Genomic DNA, 21040 nt, shown 5'->3' with positions numbered 1-21040 from the left:
TTAAGAAAATGAATCCATACCTAGGCATATCATATTAAAACTTTGAAAAATAAGATAATGAATCTTCAAAACAGCAATAATTAGACTAACAACTTACAAATGGAAGCCATAAGACAATGAAATATCTTCAAAATGCTGGAGGGGAAACTGGCAACCTAGATTTCTCTATGGAGTGAAATATCCTTCAAAAATGAAAGTGAAATAAAAAAAGTGAAAAAAAAAAAAAGATTTCAGAGAACACCCACAGGCCAAATTTGCTTAAAGGAGTTTGAATCAAAAAATTTGGATGACGTTTCATATTAGTAAAGTGACAATGTCAGAAAAATGAAACGAAAGGTTGTGATAAGGGAAGAATAGAGAGGTTAAGAACCCACAACATTCCAGTTTTTTTTTTAAAAAATGCTTACATCTCAACGGCTGCCAATTCTTCCTCTGAAATATACCATACACTGGCCCCTTCTCTCCAACCCCACTACCTCTTGCATGTGTCCCTGATGCTGGTGGCTCCCCCTAGCAATCCATTCTGGGTACTGCAGTTAAAGCAATTTTAACCAAAACCTGTAGCAGGGGGCAGTGGCCCATACAGAGGGAAGGTGCGGCACAGGGACATTCTCTTGACTAAAATTTCACTCCCCTTGCCAATGCAACTTTTCCCCCAGGTCCTGTCCTAGATCATGTCAATGTGGTCAGTCTCAACAGTGTCCTGAAGGAACTTGCTTATTTCTGGGCAAATACTCAGAATACCTTTTCACAGAGGGTCTTAGCTATCTTGGTTTATTTCCGATTGCTTCACACATGCATTCAAACTACTCTCTGCTAGGTCACCATTATATCAGATGCCTGCTGGACACTGGAGGGCAGCAGGAGAAGAATGTAACACATGCCATAACAAAGGTTACACATGAGCTTAATATAAAATAAAACCTAGAACAAACTCAGAGAAGTTTGGTGTTCTGAGCTAATACTACCTGGCTTTAGAGGGAAATACTCTTCCAAAAGTTACTCGAATCCACAAATATAAGAACTTTCTGGCCACGCATCTGAAAGAAGCAAAGAAAGGATATACACATTTTAAAACTCCATTTGACTTATGTTATCAACTTTCTGGAAAGCAGAAGGAAACTAAGGTCCCAGGGGGAGAGATGCTAGCATGAGTCAAAAGGTGAATCATAGCTGATCTTGTAGCAAATAGAGCATAGGATGGGACAGACTTATAAAACCAAGATCAAGCAGTTTTTTTAAGTAGTCTCTACCTCCACTGTGGGGCTCGAATTCACAACCCTGAGATCAAGAGTTGCATGCTCTACCTACTGAGCCAGCCAGGCACCCCAAGCAGATTATTTTCAAAAAATATTTTCAATACAAAGTATTTTGTCAATGAAACTTCAGAGTTGAGGAAAAGGAAGTACATGATAATACTTTTATTCGTGTTTTTCTTATTGCCTAAAATACCTAGCAAATGCCCACTTACCTATCAAGGCTCATCTTCAATGCTTGCTCCTATGTGAAGCCTTCCTGGACCTTCCCCAAACCAAACATAGTAAATAGCTTTACACCCTCAAAACTCTGTTTCAACCCTTAGTATAATGTAAAGTTATGACACCAAATCACAGTAATGGGCTCACAGGGTGCCTGTTGTTGGCTCTGGACTGTGAGCCCCTGAGAGCAGGGACCATGTCTTATAGCATCCCAAGTACCCAGCACAGTACCTGGTATACACAAAAAAAGTTGGCTTGTCTTGGCCAGTTAGTCTCCAGGTTTGGCTTGGAACACTCTTTTTCCTTCTGCCCTTTATCCAGCTTATTCTTACATTATCCTTTAGGACTTGACTTAAACCCCACTTCCTCTGGGAAGTTCCTGCTGGCTACACCAGTGGAACTGTTATAACCACGTGGCACGCAGTGCCACATCCTCTTATGGCACTTATCATGCTTTGTTGTGACTTGTTTAACAGTCTGTCAAGCCCACATGATTTTAAGCTTTCATGAGGTCATGGACCAGGAATGTCTTATTCATCTTGTATGCTCAGCATCTAGCCCACCACCTGGCTAAATAGGTACCTGACAAATCTTTTTTGTAGTTTTATGGTTTTATTAACCCAAATATGATGTGCACATAAGCTGTCTATTCATTTTTTTCGCCGTGCAGCCTGGCATTGGGATTGGTGACTCTGAGGGCCAGCTGGGCTGCTCTTTCCACAACGGCTTTGCGGTTCTTGGAGAAGACACTGTGAGCAATTTCTGCACAGTAAGATTTACTGTACATCAGCAGCACTTCAAGCTCCTTGACACCGTGGACTAGGAACTTCTGGGAGCCACTGGGCAGCATGTGCTTTGTTTTCTTGTTGCTCTTGTAACCAATTCTGGGCATCAAGATCTGGCCCTTGAATCTCCTGCACACCCTATTGTCAATGACTCTAGGTTTCTGCCAGTTGCGCTTAATTTTGACATACTGGTCTAACTGGTGCCAGATAAACTTCTTGGTCCTCTTTTAAATGACCTTGGGCTTCACCAGAGGTCCGAGGGCAGCTATGATGCCAACCGGAAATGGCTGTCACAGACAGCGCCAAGGAAGAGAAGGCCTGATAAATTTTTGTTAAATGAATAAATGAATGCCTTTGGTAGACCTAATCAAAAGTAGTGGAAAACACTAATTTCTCTCAGACTATGTTTAGACTTTTTCTGGAGACTCCTTATAGCTTAACACATTGTGGGGCCCAACTAGAGAATGTGAATGAAAACACAGAATGACAGATTTTAAGTCTGCAGATTCCTAAATGTCCTTTTCTCCTGAACATTCTGCCACAAAGAGCAGGCATCAAAGTCCCCACCTAAATAACTGAGATACGAAAAGAAGAATCATTCCCTCATTTTAACCAAGAAGGGAGAACAATGGAAACATCATTGCAGGCAGATGACCACTCACAAGCTCACCTGATGCGCAATTCTCGTAACTGGTTCCTTCGGGTCCAACCATGAGAGGCATGATACTGCACTGGATGACCAGCACTAGGTAGCTCTCTCTGGATCCCAGAGAAGGCAGACGACTTCTTGTTGGCCAGTATCTTTGGAGGATAAGGTTTCTTAACTGCACCATCTCTAAAAGACCTTAAATTTGAAGAGTAACGGGGAAAAGGGATACAAATTATCTCTGTATGTGATGCAAATCTCTTTTAATGCGCAAGTGAAATTAAATAGATAAGCTCAATGAGACAGACTGATAAATATGGACAATAAGTAGCCCAATCTCAGATAGAAATACCTGCCATTCACAATGGTGTGTCAAACATCCCCAAGGCTACCCTAGGTTCAGTGATGATTAGAAAGAAGGACTCAGAGGGGGAACCTGAGTGGCTTAGTCAGTTAAGCGTCCGACTTTGGTCATGATCTCTCAGTTTGTGAATTCGAGCCCCGCATTGGGCTCTGTGCTGACAGCTCAGAGCCTGGAGCTTACTTTGGATTCTGTCTCCCTCTCTCTCTCTAGCTTCCCCCCATCACGCTCTCTCTCTCTCCTTCAAAAATTAACAAACATTAAAAAAAAAAAAAAGGACTCAGTACTTGCATATAGTTATACTCATAGCTATGATTTATTACCGCAAGAGGACACAAAGCAAAATCAGAAAAGAGAAAAGGGGAATGGGGCAAAGGCTGCTAGAAATCAAATGCATGCTTCCAAGAGTCCTCTGCCAGGTTAGTCACATAGGATACCTTTAATTCCCCCAGCATCGAACTGTGTGAACATGTGTGAAGTATTGTCTATCAGGGAAGCTTTTTAGAGACTCAATGCCCGAAGTTTTTACTGGGTGCTGGTCCTACAGGCACCCTCTACCGATCACATACCAAAATTCTAGACTCCTAGAAGGAGAGCAGGTATTCAGCATATACCACATTGTTTGCACAAACAGTTCAGGCACAGTTAACTATCCTTATCAGTTGGGGATTGGTGAGAACCGTCTTCAAATCTAAGTTTCTAGACACGTCAGGGGCCAACCTTGTAAGCAGGACATTCTTTTCTTTTTTCATTTTTTTAAATGTTTATATTGTTTGGAGAGAGAAAGAGCACAGAGAGGGAGACAGTGGATCTGAAGTGGGCTCCACACTGACAGCAGGGAGCCTGATGTGAGACTTGAACTCCTGAACCACAAGATCATAACCTGAAGAGAAGTCAGACCCTCAACTGACTGAGTCACCCAGGCTCCCCTCTTTTATCTTACGTTTTTTTCAATATAGGACTTGAACTCACAACCCTGAGATCATGACCCGAGCTGAGATCAAGAGTCAGACGCTTAACTGACTGAGCCACCCAGGTACCCCTGCAAGCAGGACTTTCTAAGAATAGCAGTCTCCAGCCTGCGATGTTAATTCTTTTTTGCATAGATAGAAAACAAAAATAGAGAAGGTCAAAAAGAAAAGTTAGTTCTTCAAAAACACTAATAAAATTGACAAAGAGTCGGGGCGCCTGGGTGGCGCAGTCGGTTAAGCGTCCGACTTCAGCCAGGTCACGATCTCGCGGTCCGTGAGTTCGAGCCCCGCGTCAGGCTCTGGGCTGATGGCTCGGAGCCTGGAGCCTGTTTCCGATTCTGTGTCTCCCTCTCTCTCTGCCCCTCCCCCGTTCATGCTCTGTCTCTCTCTGTCCCAAAAATAAATAAACGTTGAAAAAAAAAAATTGACAAAGAGTCAATTAAACTGGTCAAGAAGATAGAGAAAAAGCCAAATAAATCAATATTAGGGGGGAAAAGGAAACATCATTACAGATCCTAAGAATATACTTGTAAACAACTTGATACAAATAATATGAAGATGCAGGTAAAATGGATAGACAGCTACAAAAAAAAAGTTATCAAAACCACACAAGAAGTATAAAATATGAACAGTCCAATAACCATTAGCAACAATAAACAGTAATAAAAACCTTCCCACAAAGAAAACTCTAGGCCTAGATGATTTGTTGTCAAAATTTAAGGAAAAATTCACGCCAATCTCACATAAACTACTCTGAGAACTCTTTTTTAAAAAAGGAACACTACCCACCCAAAATCTATATAAAATTAGGTGGTTTTAGGAGACTAGCCATAACCTTAACACAAAACCTAACAAGGACATTTGAAGAAAGAAAAATTTATATCAATCTCATTAATGAATATATACATAAAAATCTAAACAAAATAGCAGCCAACTTAAGTCAGCAACATAGAAAAAGGATAATATAATATGAGGGAAGATTAATTCCAGAAAGAGAGAAGGTTAATTAATATTAGAAAATTCAACCATGAAGGGGAGCCTGGCTGGCTCAGTGGGTGGAGAGTGCAACTCTTGCTCTCAGGGTTGTGAGGTCAAGCCCCACACTGGGTGTGGAGACTGCTTAAAAATAAAACCTTAAAAAAAAGAAAAGAAAAGAAAAATCAACCATTAAGATAATCATATAGGGGACAATCATATAGGGTGGCTCAGTTGGTTAAGGATCCATCTCTTGGTTTCAGCTCAGGTCACGATCTCATGGCTCATGGTTCATGGTTCATGAGTTTGAGTCCTGTGTCAGTCTCTTTGGTGACAGCACATAGCCTGTTTGGGATCTCCCTCTCTCTCTGCCCCTCCACTGCTTGCACACATACTCTCCCTCTCAAAATAAACATTAAACATTAAATAAAAATTTAAAAAAGAAAAGACAATCATACAGTCATTTCATTAGATGCAGAAAACAGAGTTGACTAAAAAATTTTCAATATCCATTCACGACAAAAATCTTACACTAGCCTTAATCTACTACGGGCTATCTAAGAAAAACTTATGCAGATACCATACTTAAGGTGAAACATTGACAGCTTTCCCTTGGAGATTATGAATATGACAAGTAAGACCAATACCATTTCTGTACAACATTGTACTGGAGGTCCTGGCTGGCAGACTAAGGCACAAAAGAGAAACTATAGTCATAAAGATTAGAGAGGGGGCAATAGAGTGTCATTTTGCATATGACATGATTATGCATGTAGAAAACCCCAAAAAACCTACAGGTATATTACTAAAATTTATAAGAATCTGTCAAGACTATTTGATACAAAGTCAATATCAAAAATGTATATACAGTCGATTCTTGTTACTTGCAGTATTCTATCAAGTCACCTCAAACGCTCCGTGACATGGGTCAGAAGAATCAATACTGTTAAAATATCTTTACTACCCAAAGCCATCTACAGATTCAATGCAATCCTTATGAAAATTCCAGTGGCATTTTTCACAGAAATAGAACAAATAATCCTAAAATGTGTATGGAACCAAGAAAGACCTTGTAGTCAAAGCAATCCTGAGAAAAAAGAACAAAGCTGGAGACCCCCTGGTCCCTGATTTCAAACTATATTACAAACCTATAGTTATCAAAACAGTATGGCATTGGCATAAAAACAGACATACAGAACAATGAAACAGAATAGAGAGCCCAGAAATAAACTCATGCATATATAGTCAATTAATTTATGACAAAGGAACCAAGAATATATACAGTGGAGGAAAGTTTCTTTAATAAATGATGTTGGGAAAACTGGACAGCTACATGCAAAAGAATAAAGCTGGACCACTATCTTACACCATACACAAAAATTTACTCAAAATGAATTAAAGACGTGAACATAAGACATGGAACTATAAAACTCCTAGAAGAAAACATAAATGGTAAAGCTCCTTGACACTGGTCTCAGTACTTATTTTTTTGGATTTGACACCAAAAGCAAAAGCAACAAAAGCAAAAATCAACACATGGGACTAAATCAAACTAAAAACCTTCTGCACAGCAACTGAAATAATCAAAATGCAAAAACAATCTACCGAATGAAAAAAAATATTTGCAAATCATATGTCTGATAAGGGGTTAATACCCAAAGTATATAAAGAACTCCTACAACTCAACAGCAAAAAATAAAAATAAAAAAAAAAACAATCCAATTTATAAATGGGCAGATGTGGGGAAACAGGTTCAAGAATTCCTTATACTTACATAAATGAGTTAAAAAAGCTTAAGGCTGAAAGTCGCCACCACAGGGTGAAAGTGCTCAAGGTTAGTTAGCAAGATATTATAATGGGATCACAAGTAACTCGTTATAGTAAACTACTTTCCATCTGGCACCAATATACTATTGTGCTCTGATCACAAATGCCACTTGCCACCCAGGCCCTTGCTTTTTACACACACAAGTTAACGATTACTACCTGACTATTTTCTTCACGTCACCACATGTGTAAGATCATGAGAGCTCAATAAATACAGAGACGAAATCCCATTCGGGGCTCTTGTCTCCTCCCAGACATTAGCCTTTCTCTTATTCAATTCTGCATCCACTCTCTTGCTGGACAAGAGAGAACTCCAGACTCATAGTTTACAACAGGCAGAGAATCTCAATAGACATGTGTCCAAAGAAGACATACAAATGGTGGACAGGTACATGAAAAGATGCTCAACATACCTAATCATCAGGGTAATGCACATCAAAACCACAATGAGTGGTGCCTGGGTGGCTCAGTATGTTAAGTGATTGACTCTTAGTTTCATCTCAGCTCATGATCTCATAGTTGTGAAACGGAGACCCACATTGGGCTCTGTGCTGAGTGCAGAGCCTGCTCTCAGTGCAGAGCCTTCTTAGGACTCTCCCTCTCTTTTGCCCTTCCCTTGCACTCGTGCACACTTTCTCTCTCTCTCTCTAAATAAATAAACTTTTTAAAAACCCACAATGAGATACCACCTCACACTTGTGAGAACAGCCGTATCAAAAATATAAGAAATAATAACCGTTGGTGAGGATGTGGAGAAAACAACACCCTTGTACACTATTGGTGGAAATGCAAACTCCAGGAGCCACTGTGGAACACAATATGGAAGTTCCTCAAAAAATTTAAGATAGACTGCTCCTGACTCATCGCTGTTTGTCTTATTGAGGAAGAAGTCGTTCAGGAAGCCATGATGCAGCCATGGCTTCTAAAGACACCAGGAAGACACCCATGGAACAAGAGGTGGCAATTCTCCAAATTAGAATTACTATAACCAGCCACAATGTAAAATCTTTGGAGAAGGTACGTGCTGACTTGATCAGAGGCACAAAAGAAAAGTGAAAGGACCAGTTTGGATGCCTACCAAGACTCTCAGAATCATTACAAGAGAAACTCCTTGTGGTGACGGTTCTAAGACTTGAGGTCGTTTTCATATGAGGATCCATAAGCGACTCACTGATTTGCACAATCCTTCTGAGATTTTTAAACAGATTACTTCCATCAGTATTGAGCCAGGAATTGAGGTTGACATCACCATTACAGATGCTTAAATCAACCTTTTTAATAAATTGATTATAAGGTAAAAGAAAAATTAAAAATAGACCTGCCATATGATCTAGCAATTCCACTTCTGAGGATTTATCTGAAGTAACTCTAAAAGATATACACACGGGGCGCCTGGGTGGCTCAGTTGGTTAAGCGTCCGACTTCGGCTCAGGTCATGATCTCGCGGTCCGTGAGTTCGAGCCCCGTGTCAGGCTCTGTGCTGACCGCTCAGAGCCTGGAGCCTGTTTCAGATCCTGTGTCTCCCTCTCTCTCTGACCCTCCCCTGTTCATGCTCTGTCTCTGTCTCAAAAATAAATAAACGTTAAAAAAAAAATTTTAAAGATATACACAACCCCACATTCACTATAGCATATACATATGTATATATATATATAGCATATATTATAAAGGAATAAGACGGAAATAACTTGTGTCCACTGGCAGGTAAATGACCAAAGAAATTGTGGTAATAATATATACAATAGGATATTCTTCAGTCATAAAAAAGAATGGAATCCTGCCGTTTGCAATATCAGTGGCCTTGAGGGCATTGGGCTAAGTGAAACAAGTCACACAGAGAAAGACAAATGCCATATGATTTTGCTTATATGTGGAATCTTAAAACAAAAAACAAAATAACAAGCTCACAGATACACAGAACAGATTGGTGGTTGCCAGAGGTGGGGTGGGTGGTCAAAACAGGTGCCGGGAGTCAAAAGCTACAAACTGCTAGTTATAAAATAAATAAGTCATGGGGATATAATGTACAGCATGGTGACTATGGTTAATAACACTAGACTGCATATTTGAAAGTTGCTAAGAGAGTAAATCTTAAAAGTTCTCATCACAAAAAAATTCTGTAATTACGTATGATGAAAGATGTTAACTAGACACTGTAGTGAGCATTTTGCAATATATACAAACACAGAAATCATTATGCTGTATACCTGAAACTAACATAATGTTGTACATCAATTATACCTCAATAAAAACAAAGGAAAAGAAAGGGCAAAGCATTCCTTGTACCATCTCAGTAGAGAATGTGCCTGTTGAGCAAGTCAAATTTTATAAGGCTCTACACATGTCTCAGAATGACTCTGAGAGTGCTGAGAAAACACCAAGAGATTTAGGGGAAAAGAAATTTTGGAGATTATGTGAATTCAGAAATTCAGAATCTGTGTATTTCTATAAACTAACAAAAATAAAACTATTTAGATTTATATACTGTTTTCAAACCATAAACACCAAGCACAGGAGTAAATCTAACGAAAGTTGTAAACATTTGGGGCACCTGGCTGGTTCAGTCGGTAGAGCACGTGACTCTTGATCTTGGGGTTATGATTTTAAGCCCCATGTTGGGTGTAGTGATTACGGGGGGGCGGGGGGGGGGTAAGGTTATAAACATTCTTACAGGGAAAATTTTAGGACTCACCAAAATACAATTATTTTTCCCAATCTGATCTATATCTTCAAAGTAATCCCAATTAAAACCCCAACAGTTTTTGTTTTGTGTGAAGGGGAAAAGACTTGAAAGTTGATTCTGAAGCTTATATATAATTGCAAAGATCAAGAATAGCTTACAGACAGTCTTTTAAAAATACTAGGTTAGGAGGGCTCCTGGGTGACTCAGTCGGTTAAACATCTGACTTCGGCTCAGGTCATGACCTCATGGTTTATGAGTTCAAGCCCCACATGGGGCTCTCTGCTGTCAGCGCAGAGTCCACTTCAGATCCTCTGTCTCCCTCTCTCTCTCTCTTCCCCTCCCCCACTCATGCATGCACCCTCTCTCAAAAATAAATAAACATACCACAAACCAGCAGAAGACAGGATATAATAAAGAGCAAAAATCAATGCTATCGAAACCAAAAAAATAAAAACAAACAAAAAAACAACAATAGAACAGATCAATGAAACCAGAAACTGGTCCTTTAAGAGAATTAACAAAATTGATAAACCACTAGGCAGTCTGATCAAAAAGAAAAAGGAAAGGACCCAAATAAATAAAATCAAGAATGAAAGAGGAGAGATCACAACGAACACAGCAGAAATAAAAACAATAATAAGAGAATATTATGAGCAATCATATGCCAATAAAATGGGCAATCTGGAAGAAATGGACAACTTCCTAGAAACATACACAACACCAAAACTAAAACAGGGAGAAATAGAAAATTTGAACAGACCCATAATCAGTAAGGAAATCGAATTAGTAATCAAAAATCTCCCAAAAAAAAAAAGACCAGGGCGAGATGACTTTCCAGGGGAATTCTACCAAACATCTAAGGAAGAATTAACACCTATTCTCTTGAAGCTGTCCCAAAAAATAGAAATGGAAGGAAAAAACTTCCAAACTCATTCTACGAAGCCAGCATTACCTTGATTCCAAAACCAGACAGAGACCCCACAAAAAGGAGAACTATAGACCAATTTCCCTGATGAACATGGAGGCAAAAACCCTCAACAAGATATTAGCCAACTGGCTCCAACATCACATTAAAAAAATTATTCACCACAACCAAATGGGATTTATACCTGGGATACAAATCCCAGGGTTGGTTCAATATCCACAAAACAATGTGATTCATCATATCAATAAAAGAAAGGACAAGAACCATAATGATCCTCTAAACAGATGCAGAGAAAGCATTTGACAAAATACGGCATCCTTTCTTGATAAAAACCCTCAAGAAAGTAGGGATAAAAGGATCATACCTCGAGATCATAAAAGCCATATATGAACGACCCAACGCTAATATCATTCTCAATGGAGAAAAACTGAGAGCTTTCCCCCTAAGGTCAGGAACAAGACAGGGATGTCCACTCTCGCCACTGTTATTCAACATAGTATTGGAAGTCTTAGCCTGTGCAATCAGACAACACAAAGAAATAAAAGGCATCCAAATTGGCTAGGAGGAGGTCAAACTTTCACTCTTCGCAGATGACATGATACTCTGTACGGAAAACCCTAAAAATTCCACCAAAAGACTGCCAGAACTGATTCATGAATTCAGCAAAGTGACAGGATATAAAATCAATGCACAGAAATCGGTTGCATTCCTATATACCAACGATGAAGCAACAGAAAGAGAAATCAAGGAATCGATCCCATTTACAATTGCACCAAAAACTATAAAATACTTAGGAATAAATCTAACCAAAGAGGTGAAAAATCTATATGCTGAAAACTATAGAAAGCTTATGAAAGAAATTGAAGACGACACAAAAAAAATGGAAAAAGATTCCATCCTCATGGATTGGAATAACAAATATTGTTAAAATGTCAATACTACCCAAAGCAATCTACATATTCAATGCAATCCCTATCAAAATAACACCAGCATTCTTCACAGAGCTATAACAAACAATCCTAAAATTTGTATGGAACCAGAAAAGACCCCAAATAGCCAAAGCAATCTTGAAAAAGAAAACCAAAGCAGGAGGTAACCACAATCCCAGACTTCAAACTATACTACAAAGCTGTAATCATCAAGACACTATGGTACTGGCACAAGAACAGACACTCAGATCAATGGAACAGAATAGAGAACCCAGAAATGGACCCACAAATGTGTAGCCAACTAATCTTTGACAAAGCATGAAAAAATATCCAATGGAATAAAGACAGTCTCTTCAGCAAGTGGTGCTGGGAAAACTGGACAGAGACATGCAGAAGAATGAACCTGGACCACTTTCTTACACCATCACAAAAATAAACTCAAAATGGATGAAAGACCTAAATGTAAGACAGGAAGCCATCAAAATCCTTGAGGGGAAAGTAGGCAAAAACCTCTTTGATCTTCGCCGCAGCAACTTCTTACTCAACATGTCTCCAGAGGCAAGGGAAACAAAAGCAAAAATGAACTACTGGGACCTCATCAAAATAAAAAGCTTCTGCCTAGTGAAGGAAACCATCAGCAAAAATAAAAGGCAACCGTCAGAATGGGAGAAGATATTTGCAAATGACATATCAGATAAAGGGTTAATATCCAAAGTCTATAAAGAACTTATCAAACTCAACATCCAAAAAATAAATAATCCAGTGAAGAAATGGGCAAAAGGCATGAACAGACATTTCTCCATAGAAGACATCCAGATGGCCAACTGACACATGAAAAAATGCTCAACTTCACTCATCATCAGGAAAATACAAATCAAAACCACAATGAGATACGACCTTACACCTGTCAGAATGGCTAACATTAACAACTCAGGCAACAACAGATGTTGGTGAAGATGCGGAGAAAGAGGATCTCTTTTGCATTGTTGGTGGCAATGCAAGCTGGTACAGTCACTGTGGAAAACAGTATGGAGGTTCCTCAAAAAACTAAAAATAGAACTACCTTATGACCCAGCAATTGCACTACTAGGTATTTATCCAAGGGATACAGGGGTGCTGTTTCGAAGGGACACATGCACCCCCACGTTTATAGCAGCACTACAGACAATAGCCAAAGTATGGAAAGAGCCCAAATGTCCACTGATGGATGAATGGATAAAGAAGATGTGGTATATATATATATATATATATATATATATATATATATATACACATACACAATGGAGTATTACTCAGCAATCAAAACGAATGAAATCTTGCCATCTGCAACTATGTGGATGGAACTGGAGGGTATTATACTAAGGGAAATTAGAGAAAGACAAATATCATATGACTTCACTCATATGAGAACTTTAAGAGACACAACAAACGAACATAAGGGAAGGGAAACAAAAATAATATAAAAACAGGGAGGGGGACAAAACATAAGAGACTCATAAATATGGACAACAAACAGAGGGTTACAGGAGGAGGTGTGGGAGGGCGGATGGGCTAAATGGGTAAGGCGCACCAAGGAATCTACTCCTGAAATCATTGTTGCACTATATGCTAACTAATTTGGATGTAAATTAAAAATAAATAAAGTTAAAACTTAAAAATAAACAAACGAACAAACATTTAAAAAAACTGAAAAATACAAAAAGGCTCAGGGTGCCTGGTAGCTGTTGGTTAAGCATCCAACTCAGGTCATGATCTCATGGTTTGTAAATCCGAGCCCCATGTCAGGCTCTGTGCTGACAGTGTGGAGCCTGCTTTGGATTCTCTCTCTCCTTCTCTCTCTACCCCTCACCTGCTTGCTCTCTCTCAAAAATAAATAAATAAACTTAAAAAAAAAAAAAGGCTCTGGTCCTGGTCTCATGGTCTCACAATCAATGAGACTGACCCCCACATCAGGGTCCACACCCAGTGTGGAGAGCTTAGGATTCTCTCTCTTCCTCTGCCCCTCCTTTGCTCAGGCATGCTCTCTCTCAGGAAAAAAAAAAATAAAAAAATTACTAGGTGAGACCTTACTTAAATTTAAATCTCAGGCTTTACTGTCAAGCTATATAATCAGGACACAGTGATTTTGTAGCAGGGACAAATCAACCACAGGCACAAAGTAGAAGCCCAGAAACAGACCTTAGCTTAAATGGACCCTTGATGAATGATAAAGGTGAGGATACAGAGAAGTCCTTCCAGTAAACTGTGCTGGCACAACTGGATATCCACATGGAAAAAAAAAAAAAAAAAAAGAAACTCACATGACACACAAAAATCACTTTCAAATGGTCTAGAGAAAGAAGTATGAATGGCAAAATAATAAAGCAGTGAAGGCAATACAGAGTATCTTCATGACCTCAGGAAATGAAAAGATCCCTTAAAACATGACAGAAAAGACATATAAAAAAGACTGATCATTTTTACTAAGTTAAAGTTTAAAACACTGTAATTCATCAAAAGATACCAGAGTGAAAAAAGTGAGCCACAAAGAGGGAGAAGATACAGATGCCTCAAAATAGGTCCTAAACAGCAACAGGAATTAGGAAATATAAATATAAAGCACAGTGAGCTATGACTACACCCCCACCACAAAGCACAGTGTTGGTGAGATGTGGGGTAACAAATCCAAACATGGTCAGTGAGAGCACAAACTAGTACAACCAATTTACAAAGCCATTACTTCGCAAAATGGAAGATTCTCTTATCTTTTGACCAGCAACCTGTTCCCAATTATATACCTAAAATAATGGTTATCAGAGTGTGACCCCTGGACCAACAGCATCAACCGAGAACTTACCTGAAATACAAATTGAGCATGACTCCAGACCTACTGAATCAGAAAGTGATGGTAGAATCCGGCAATCCTGTTTACCAAGCCCACCATGGCATTCTGATGCAGGCTCAAACTTGAGAACCACTGTGTGCTAAACTATGCATATGAGAGTGTTCATCACGTTCAAAAACTGGCAACAGCCCAAATGCCCATCAACAGAATGGATAAATTGTGGAATATTCTTATAATGTGGTATTCTAGAACAAGAAAAATGAGCAAGCTACAACTATAGACAATAACATGAAGGAATCTTGAAACCTTGAGAGAGGTACCTGGGTGGGTGGCTCAGTCGATTAAGGGTGTGACTCAATTTCAGCTCAGGTCATGGTTTCATGGTTTGTGAGTTCAAGCCCAACACTGGGCTCTGCACTGTCAGGGCAGAGCCTGCTTGGGATTCTCTCTCTGCCCCTCCCCTGCTCCCCTTACTCTCTCTCTCTCAAAATAAATAAATCAACATTAAAAAAAAATCTTGAGAGAAAAAATTCGAGACACAAAAGAATACATACAATTTCATTTATATAAAGGCAGAGGCCAAACTAAACTATATTGTTTGGTAATGCAACTTAACTGGTAAAAATGTAAACAAATTTGAGAAAATGATTACTATTAAGGTAGGACAGTGGATTACTCTAGGAAAGAAGGAGTGGGTGTGATTAGGAAAGGATATGTAAAAAAAAAAAAATCACTACTTATTTTTTAAAAAAAAAAAAAAAAAAAGGAAAGGATACGTAAAAGTGACTTCTGAGGTATTGACAATATGCTATTTCTTTACCCGGGGTGGGGGATGATGATTACATGTTTATTTCAAAATTATATAATTAACAGTACATTTTATGCACCTTTCTGCACCTGTGTTATATCTAACAGTTTAATTTTTTTTTTAAGCAAACATATTCCCTTCTCAAGGTCCCACATCTAAAGCAGTACAGTAATTAGCGAAACTAAACAAGAGTTAGAGGTCACAGAACTTCATTTTAAGCCATGGTTAACTTGCTTCAGAGGATGAAATAAGGCAGGCCTGCAGAGTACTCTACAAATTATACAGTAAACACAGTCAGGGTGCTGGATCCCTTTTCTGTGGGATCAGGAAGGGCAGACCTCAGCAGCTATGCTGGAACTCTTGTGACCCTCCTTCAAGTCCCAGTGGATTAGGACAGAAGAAGAAACCTGAGTCACACCGGACCAACCAGATTCATTCTCCCAGGACTGAATTTTGAGCTGAGATACAGACTGAACAGGCTTTGGAGGCTGAAGTACCAATAAGGACCACTCAGAGGAAGGGTCCAAACCACTGCTGAATAGGTTCCTCCCATTATACCCTGGCTTCTACCTTGCCCCCAAGGCCTAATAGATTCTATAAAAAATTTCTACAGGTTAGTTAGCATCATAGGCTACAAGCAGTAAAAACCCAGTTCAAATTAGCTTAAGGAAAAAAGAGTATAACCGTAACAACCCTTCAACAAAATTGACAAGCTAGGGAAAAAAAGAGAGAGAGAGAAGATATAGATCACTAAAAGTAGGAATAAAAGAGAGGGCATTACCACTGACTTCTCATAAATTAAAAGAATTATAAAGGAGGAGACCCTGGGCGGCTCAGCTTGGTTAGTAAACCGCAGTCTTTCTCGTAAATTCCTTCCTTTTATCAAGGTTAGCCAGAGCTGATTCTGCTATTTGGAATCAAAAGAACCTTAGTATAGGCTATAAGCAACCATGGTAAGAAGTAGGAGAAAGATACAACACCCAGTGAGCCTTGATGTTAGAACTTCTAACCTCAGGATTCCCCAAACACCAAAAAAGGAATGTTAAGAGAAATCAAAACTCCTGGGGAAAGGGAGGGCCCAGAGCACCATCCAGCATCCGGACCACAGCTGCTCCGTCTTGCACCACAAACAGCAATTCCCAGCCCTTCTTCCCTGGCACTCACACCAGTGTCCCCACAACATATGAGATGTTCAAGATGAAGCATAAGCTGGCTGTACTCAGGGTGCCCCAGAGCTCAGGTCCTGTGGCAACTACTGTGATTCACATCAAGACATAGGTGCCCGTCCACATTGTCTGGTCCCTGTTCAACACAATCTTCATGAACTTGTGCTGCCTGGCCTTCATGGCATTCACCTACTTCATGAAGTCTAAGTACCGAAAGATGGCGGGTGATGCTGGGGCCCAGGTCTACACCTCCACCACCAAGTGCCTGAACATCTGGGTCCTGGGCTTGGGCCTCCTTCTGACCATTACAATACATTATTACTTTCGCCACTGGCTCACTGACAATTTTCGAAGCAATTTCAGAGATCATAAAACATTACAGAAGCTATCAGCAGCTGCCAATAGCCTGAGGCTCTCACTCCTTCCACAGCATTTTATATACATGTCAGTCTACAATTGAATTCAATAAAGCACTTGTGTGTGTGGAGGGGGGGGTGGATAACTTCCACGGGAAAATCGTCATTCTTGCTCAAAATAAAAATTTTAATGACAGATATTTTCACACACTCAAAATGGTTTTGAACTGTAACATAAAGTATGAAATGTGCATTATACTCTACATTCTAGATGAGAAACCTAAAACAACAAAAAAATCCTTACCTGAAGTTCCTTTCTCACCATTCATGATTTAGGAAAAAAAACTACTTATTTATTATTTATTATTTTTATAGACAAAATGTTTACAGGTTTTTATACGGGCCATAATTTCAGTTATCTTTTTTTTTTTTTTTTTGTCAAGTCCTATTACTCACCTAGAGTCCACCTTCCTCTGCATTCTCTGCTTAATTCCTTTTGTATGGAAATTTGACCAGCGGCTTGATATATGCTTCTTAGTGAGCAGATTCTTCATGAATCAAAAAAGTCTTTTATCTTCCCCTTTTAAGAAAAAGAAGGAAAAGGAGAGTAAATTACCTGAAGCCTATTAGCAGCCACATTTCTGAACAGGTACATGCCAGCTTCTAATCTCCTGCCCTCCCTTAACTCAACAACAGATGAACATAGCAAGTCTGAATTTTTTTTACTTGCATTTTTGAAAAGTTATAAGAAAGGAAACTGGGAGGAGAGAAAATGACACCAAAAGGCTATAACTGGCAGCACCCCTGGATGGCTCAGCCAGTTAAGCATCCAACTCTTGATTTTGGCTCAGGTCATAATCTCATGGCTCCTGAGATCAAGCCCAGGGTCGAGCTCCATGCTGTCAGTGCAGAGCCTGCTTGGGATTCTCTCACCCTCCCTCTCTGCCCCTCCCCAACTCATGCTTGCTCTCTCTAAATAAATAAACATTAAAAAAAAAAAAAGGCTATAAGTGGCTCATTCTTCCTGTCCAGGTGATGTTACAAGACCTCCAACGTCCCTTCATAAGAACACCAGCAGAAGACAAGATTTCTTATTTTTTGCCTAGACTAATTCTTTTGGTTGTTACGTATAAGAATCTCCAAGCCGGAAGGGCGTCTAGGTGGCTCAGTTTGTTAAGTGTCCGACTTCGGCTCAGGTCATGATCTCGTGGTTCGTGAGTTTGAGCCCTATGTCAGGCTCTGTAATGACAGCTTAGAGCCTGGAGCCTACTTCAGATTCTGTGTCTCCCTCTCTCTCTGCCCCTCCCCTATTCACACTCTGTTTCTCTCTCTCAAAAATAAATAAACATTAAAAAAATTTTTTTAAGAATCTCCAGGCTGGGAATGCAAGCTGGTGCAGCCACTGTGGAAAACAGTATGGAGGTTCCTCAAAAAACTAAAAATAGAACTACCTTATGACCCAGCAATTGCACTACTAAGTATTTATCCAAGGGATACAGGGGTGCTGTTTTGAAGGGACACATGCACCCCCATGTTTATAGCAGCACTATCAAAAATAGCCAAAGTATGGAAAGAGCCCAAATGTCCATCGATGGATGAATGGATAAAGAAAATGCTGGAGTATCACTTAGCAATCAAAAAGAATGAAATCTTGCCATTTGCAACTAGGTGGATGGAACTGGAAGGTATTATGCTAAGTGAAAGTCAGTCAGAGAAAGACAAAAATCATATGACTTCACTCATATGAGGACTTTAAGAGACACAACAGATGAACGTAAGGGAAGGGAAACAAAAATAATATAAAAACAGGGAGGGGGTCAAAACATAAGAGACTCATAAATATGGAAAACAAACTGAGGGTTATGGGGGGGGTTGTGGGATGGCGGATGGGCTAAATGGGTGAGGGGCACTAAGGAATCTACTCCTGAAATCATTGTTGCACTATATGCTAACTAATTTGGATGTAAATTTAAAAAAATAATAAAAAATAAAACAAGTTAAAATAAAAAATAAATTTAAATAAATTTTTAAAAAAAAGAATCTCCAGGCAGTTTTTGGTCAATAGTAAATTACTATATACAGTCCCCATTTTCAGTGGGTGATAATTTCTACTAGTTATATTCATTACAAACTAAATAACATGTTTTTATTTATTTCTTTTTTTCTTTAATGTTTATTTATAGGAGAGAGAGAGAGAGAGCAGAGGAGGGGCAGAGGGAAAAAGACGGAGGCAGAATGTGAAGCAGGCTCCAGGCTCTGAGCTGTCAGCACAGAGCCCGACATGGGGCTTGAACTCACAAACCATGAGATCATGACCTGAGTCTAAGTCAGCCGCTCAACCGACTGAGCCACCCAGGCACCCCTTATTTATTTCTTGATGCAAAGAATAGCCATGTTGTGGGTTGGATTGCGTCCTCCCCAAAGATATGCTAGAGTCTCAACCCCTAGTACCTATGAATGTGACCTGATTTGGAAATAGAATCTTTGCAGATGTAATTCAGATGAGATCACACTGGAATAAGGTGGGCCCTTAATCCAATATGATTGGCATCCTTATAAACAAAGATGAGAAACAGGAACAGATATACACAAAAGGAGAATGCCATGTGAATACAGACACACAGGGAGAACAGCATGTGATGATGAAAGCAGAGACTGGAATGATGTGTCCATAAGCCAAGGAACACCAAGGGCTGCTGGCAAGGAACACCAAGGGCTAAGAAAAGCACATGGAACAGACCCTCTTCCAGAGCCTTCAGAAAGAGGATGGCCCTGTTGACATCTTGATTTCAGATTTCTGGCTTCCAGAACTATGAGACAATACATTTCTGTTGTTTTTAAGCCACCCAGTGTATACCATTTTGTCACAGCAGCCTTTGGAAACTAATTCAAGTGGTAAGACAAAGGAGTAAGATTTAAGTACATGGTGGAGGAAAGCTAATAGGGCGGACTTGTCCTATGTCGAGTAATTGTGAGGCATTCGTAAAAAGACATTCATTCTAAAAGAATAAAATCACCCTTATAATCAAGGTCATATATTTCAATGACAATCAGAAAAGGAATTAGCTAGAGAAGAGAGTTAATCTGTACAAAAAATAGTCCTTACTGACATCAAACGTTTGTCCTCCTACTCTTTCTAGTATCACATTCCAAGTAACAAAGGTCACCATTAGCGACTATTTCTGTAAATTAAAGGATAATCAAATAGGGATTTTTGGCTAAATACTGTTATAATAAATGGGTCATTGCCTTGGGTATATGTCTTGTTATAATGGTTCCATGGAATGTTATCTGCAGTCAAAGATTCCCTTTTGTTATATACTCTGTGCCAACATTCCAACTACTTGTGACTATCTGCTTTCCCTACTAGAATATAAATCCCATGAAAACAGGAAAACAGAAACATATCTGACCTTCTTACCACTATAATCTCCAATATCTAAAGCAATGTCTGGAACTTGACAGATGAGATATATAAATACTGGAAAGACCCAGACAGATCTCAGTAAGGGTATGTATGAATATGAACTCGCTCCTGAGTTGGAATACACATAACAACCAAATACAAAAGATAATCCAAGAAAAACAAGATTAGTAAGTGTGGACTCCCAGTTAAACCTATATATTGACATCCTAAGATGATAGTAAAGGATAAAAGGGTATAAACCCTAAGGTCCAAGAGATAGGAGAAGAGATCATAGAAAAGATTTCCACAAATCTTTGCAAGAAAAAGGAGGAAAATTAACTGGCCTAACATTTTGAGAAGTGAATATCTACAGTGTGGGATACAAAAGACAGCAGGCCCATAGAATCCCAGAAGAGCTGAGAACTAGAAGGAATAAGGAATGGCTCCCACAATCATAGCTATAGGCCACAAATGAGGGGACTGAATGAAAGTCTATATGGTGAGCATTTGGGGGCCCTGGTCTCCTCCCAACCCCTGCCAGACAGGGTATCCAACTCCTTCTCCACACTCTGCTTCCAGAATTCTGGCAGCTAGACTGGTACCTCCCAATCAGGGAGGAGATGGGAAGATGGGAAGGAGTCAGGAGAGATGGGAGATGGGAAGAATTTTTGCAGAAGATGCTAAGAACGAACAGCCCTGAAGATTCTCATACCTGTGCCCACCTCCCTCAGTGAAAACGTAGGCTTGCCCTTAGAGAAAAGCTCACAAACCTACAAGTCCTGCTCAGACACTAGGAGCTTCCAAATCATTTCTCAGTTGCTGACACTTAAGTACAAATGGACAATCAAGAATCACAAGACATGTAGATGTGACCTCCAATAAGATGTGACCTCCAATTCC

At 39.5% G+C, this 21040-nt stretch overlaps 1 protein-coding gene and 2 pseudogenes across 20 annotated transcripts in view; 1 reads left to right on the top strand and 2 right to left on the bottom strand.

Moving 5' to 3' along the window:
* The window catches only part of SFI1 (SFI1 centrin binding protein), a 103260-nt gene that overhangs the window by 76779 nt on the left and 5441 nt on the right, over window positions 1–21040 (bottom strand). For 13 of the 20 annotated variants that reach the window (XR_003973132.1, XM_030335897.1, XM_030335888.1 and 10 more), the window contains 3 exons: window positions 17191–17314; window positions 2934–3107; window positions 969–1040 (listed from right to left, as the gene is read on the bottom strand). Coding sequence is in view for 19 of the 20 variants with exons in the window: in XM_030335897.1 (XP_030191757.1) it covers window positions 969–1040; window positions 2934–3107; window positions 17191–17288 (344 nt within the window). In the remaining variant the exon portion in view is untranslated. The remainder of the gene's footprint in view (window positions 1–968; window positions 1041–2933; window positions 3108–17190; window positions 17315–21040) is intronic. The other 7 variants (XM_030335890.1, XM_030335887.1, XM_030335895.1 and 4 more) reach the window with 2 other exon arrangements.
* Window positions 2071–2862, bottom strand: LOC115528707 (annotated as a pseudogene).
* On the top strand, window positions 7959–8334 carry LOC115528090 (annotated as a pseudogene).

This window comes from Lynx canadensis, chromosome D3 (assembly GCF_007474595.2).
Source record: "Lynx canadensis isolate LIC74 chromosome D3, mLynCan4.pri.v2, whole genome shotgun sequence".
NCBI lineage: Eukaryota > Metazoa > Chordata > Mammalia > Carnivora > Felidae > Lynx > Lynx canadensis.
Note: the sequence above shows the minus strand (reverse complement) of the source record. Positions and strands in the feature narration are given on the sequence as shown.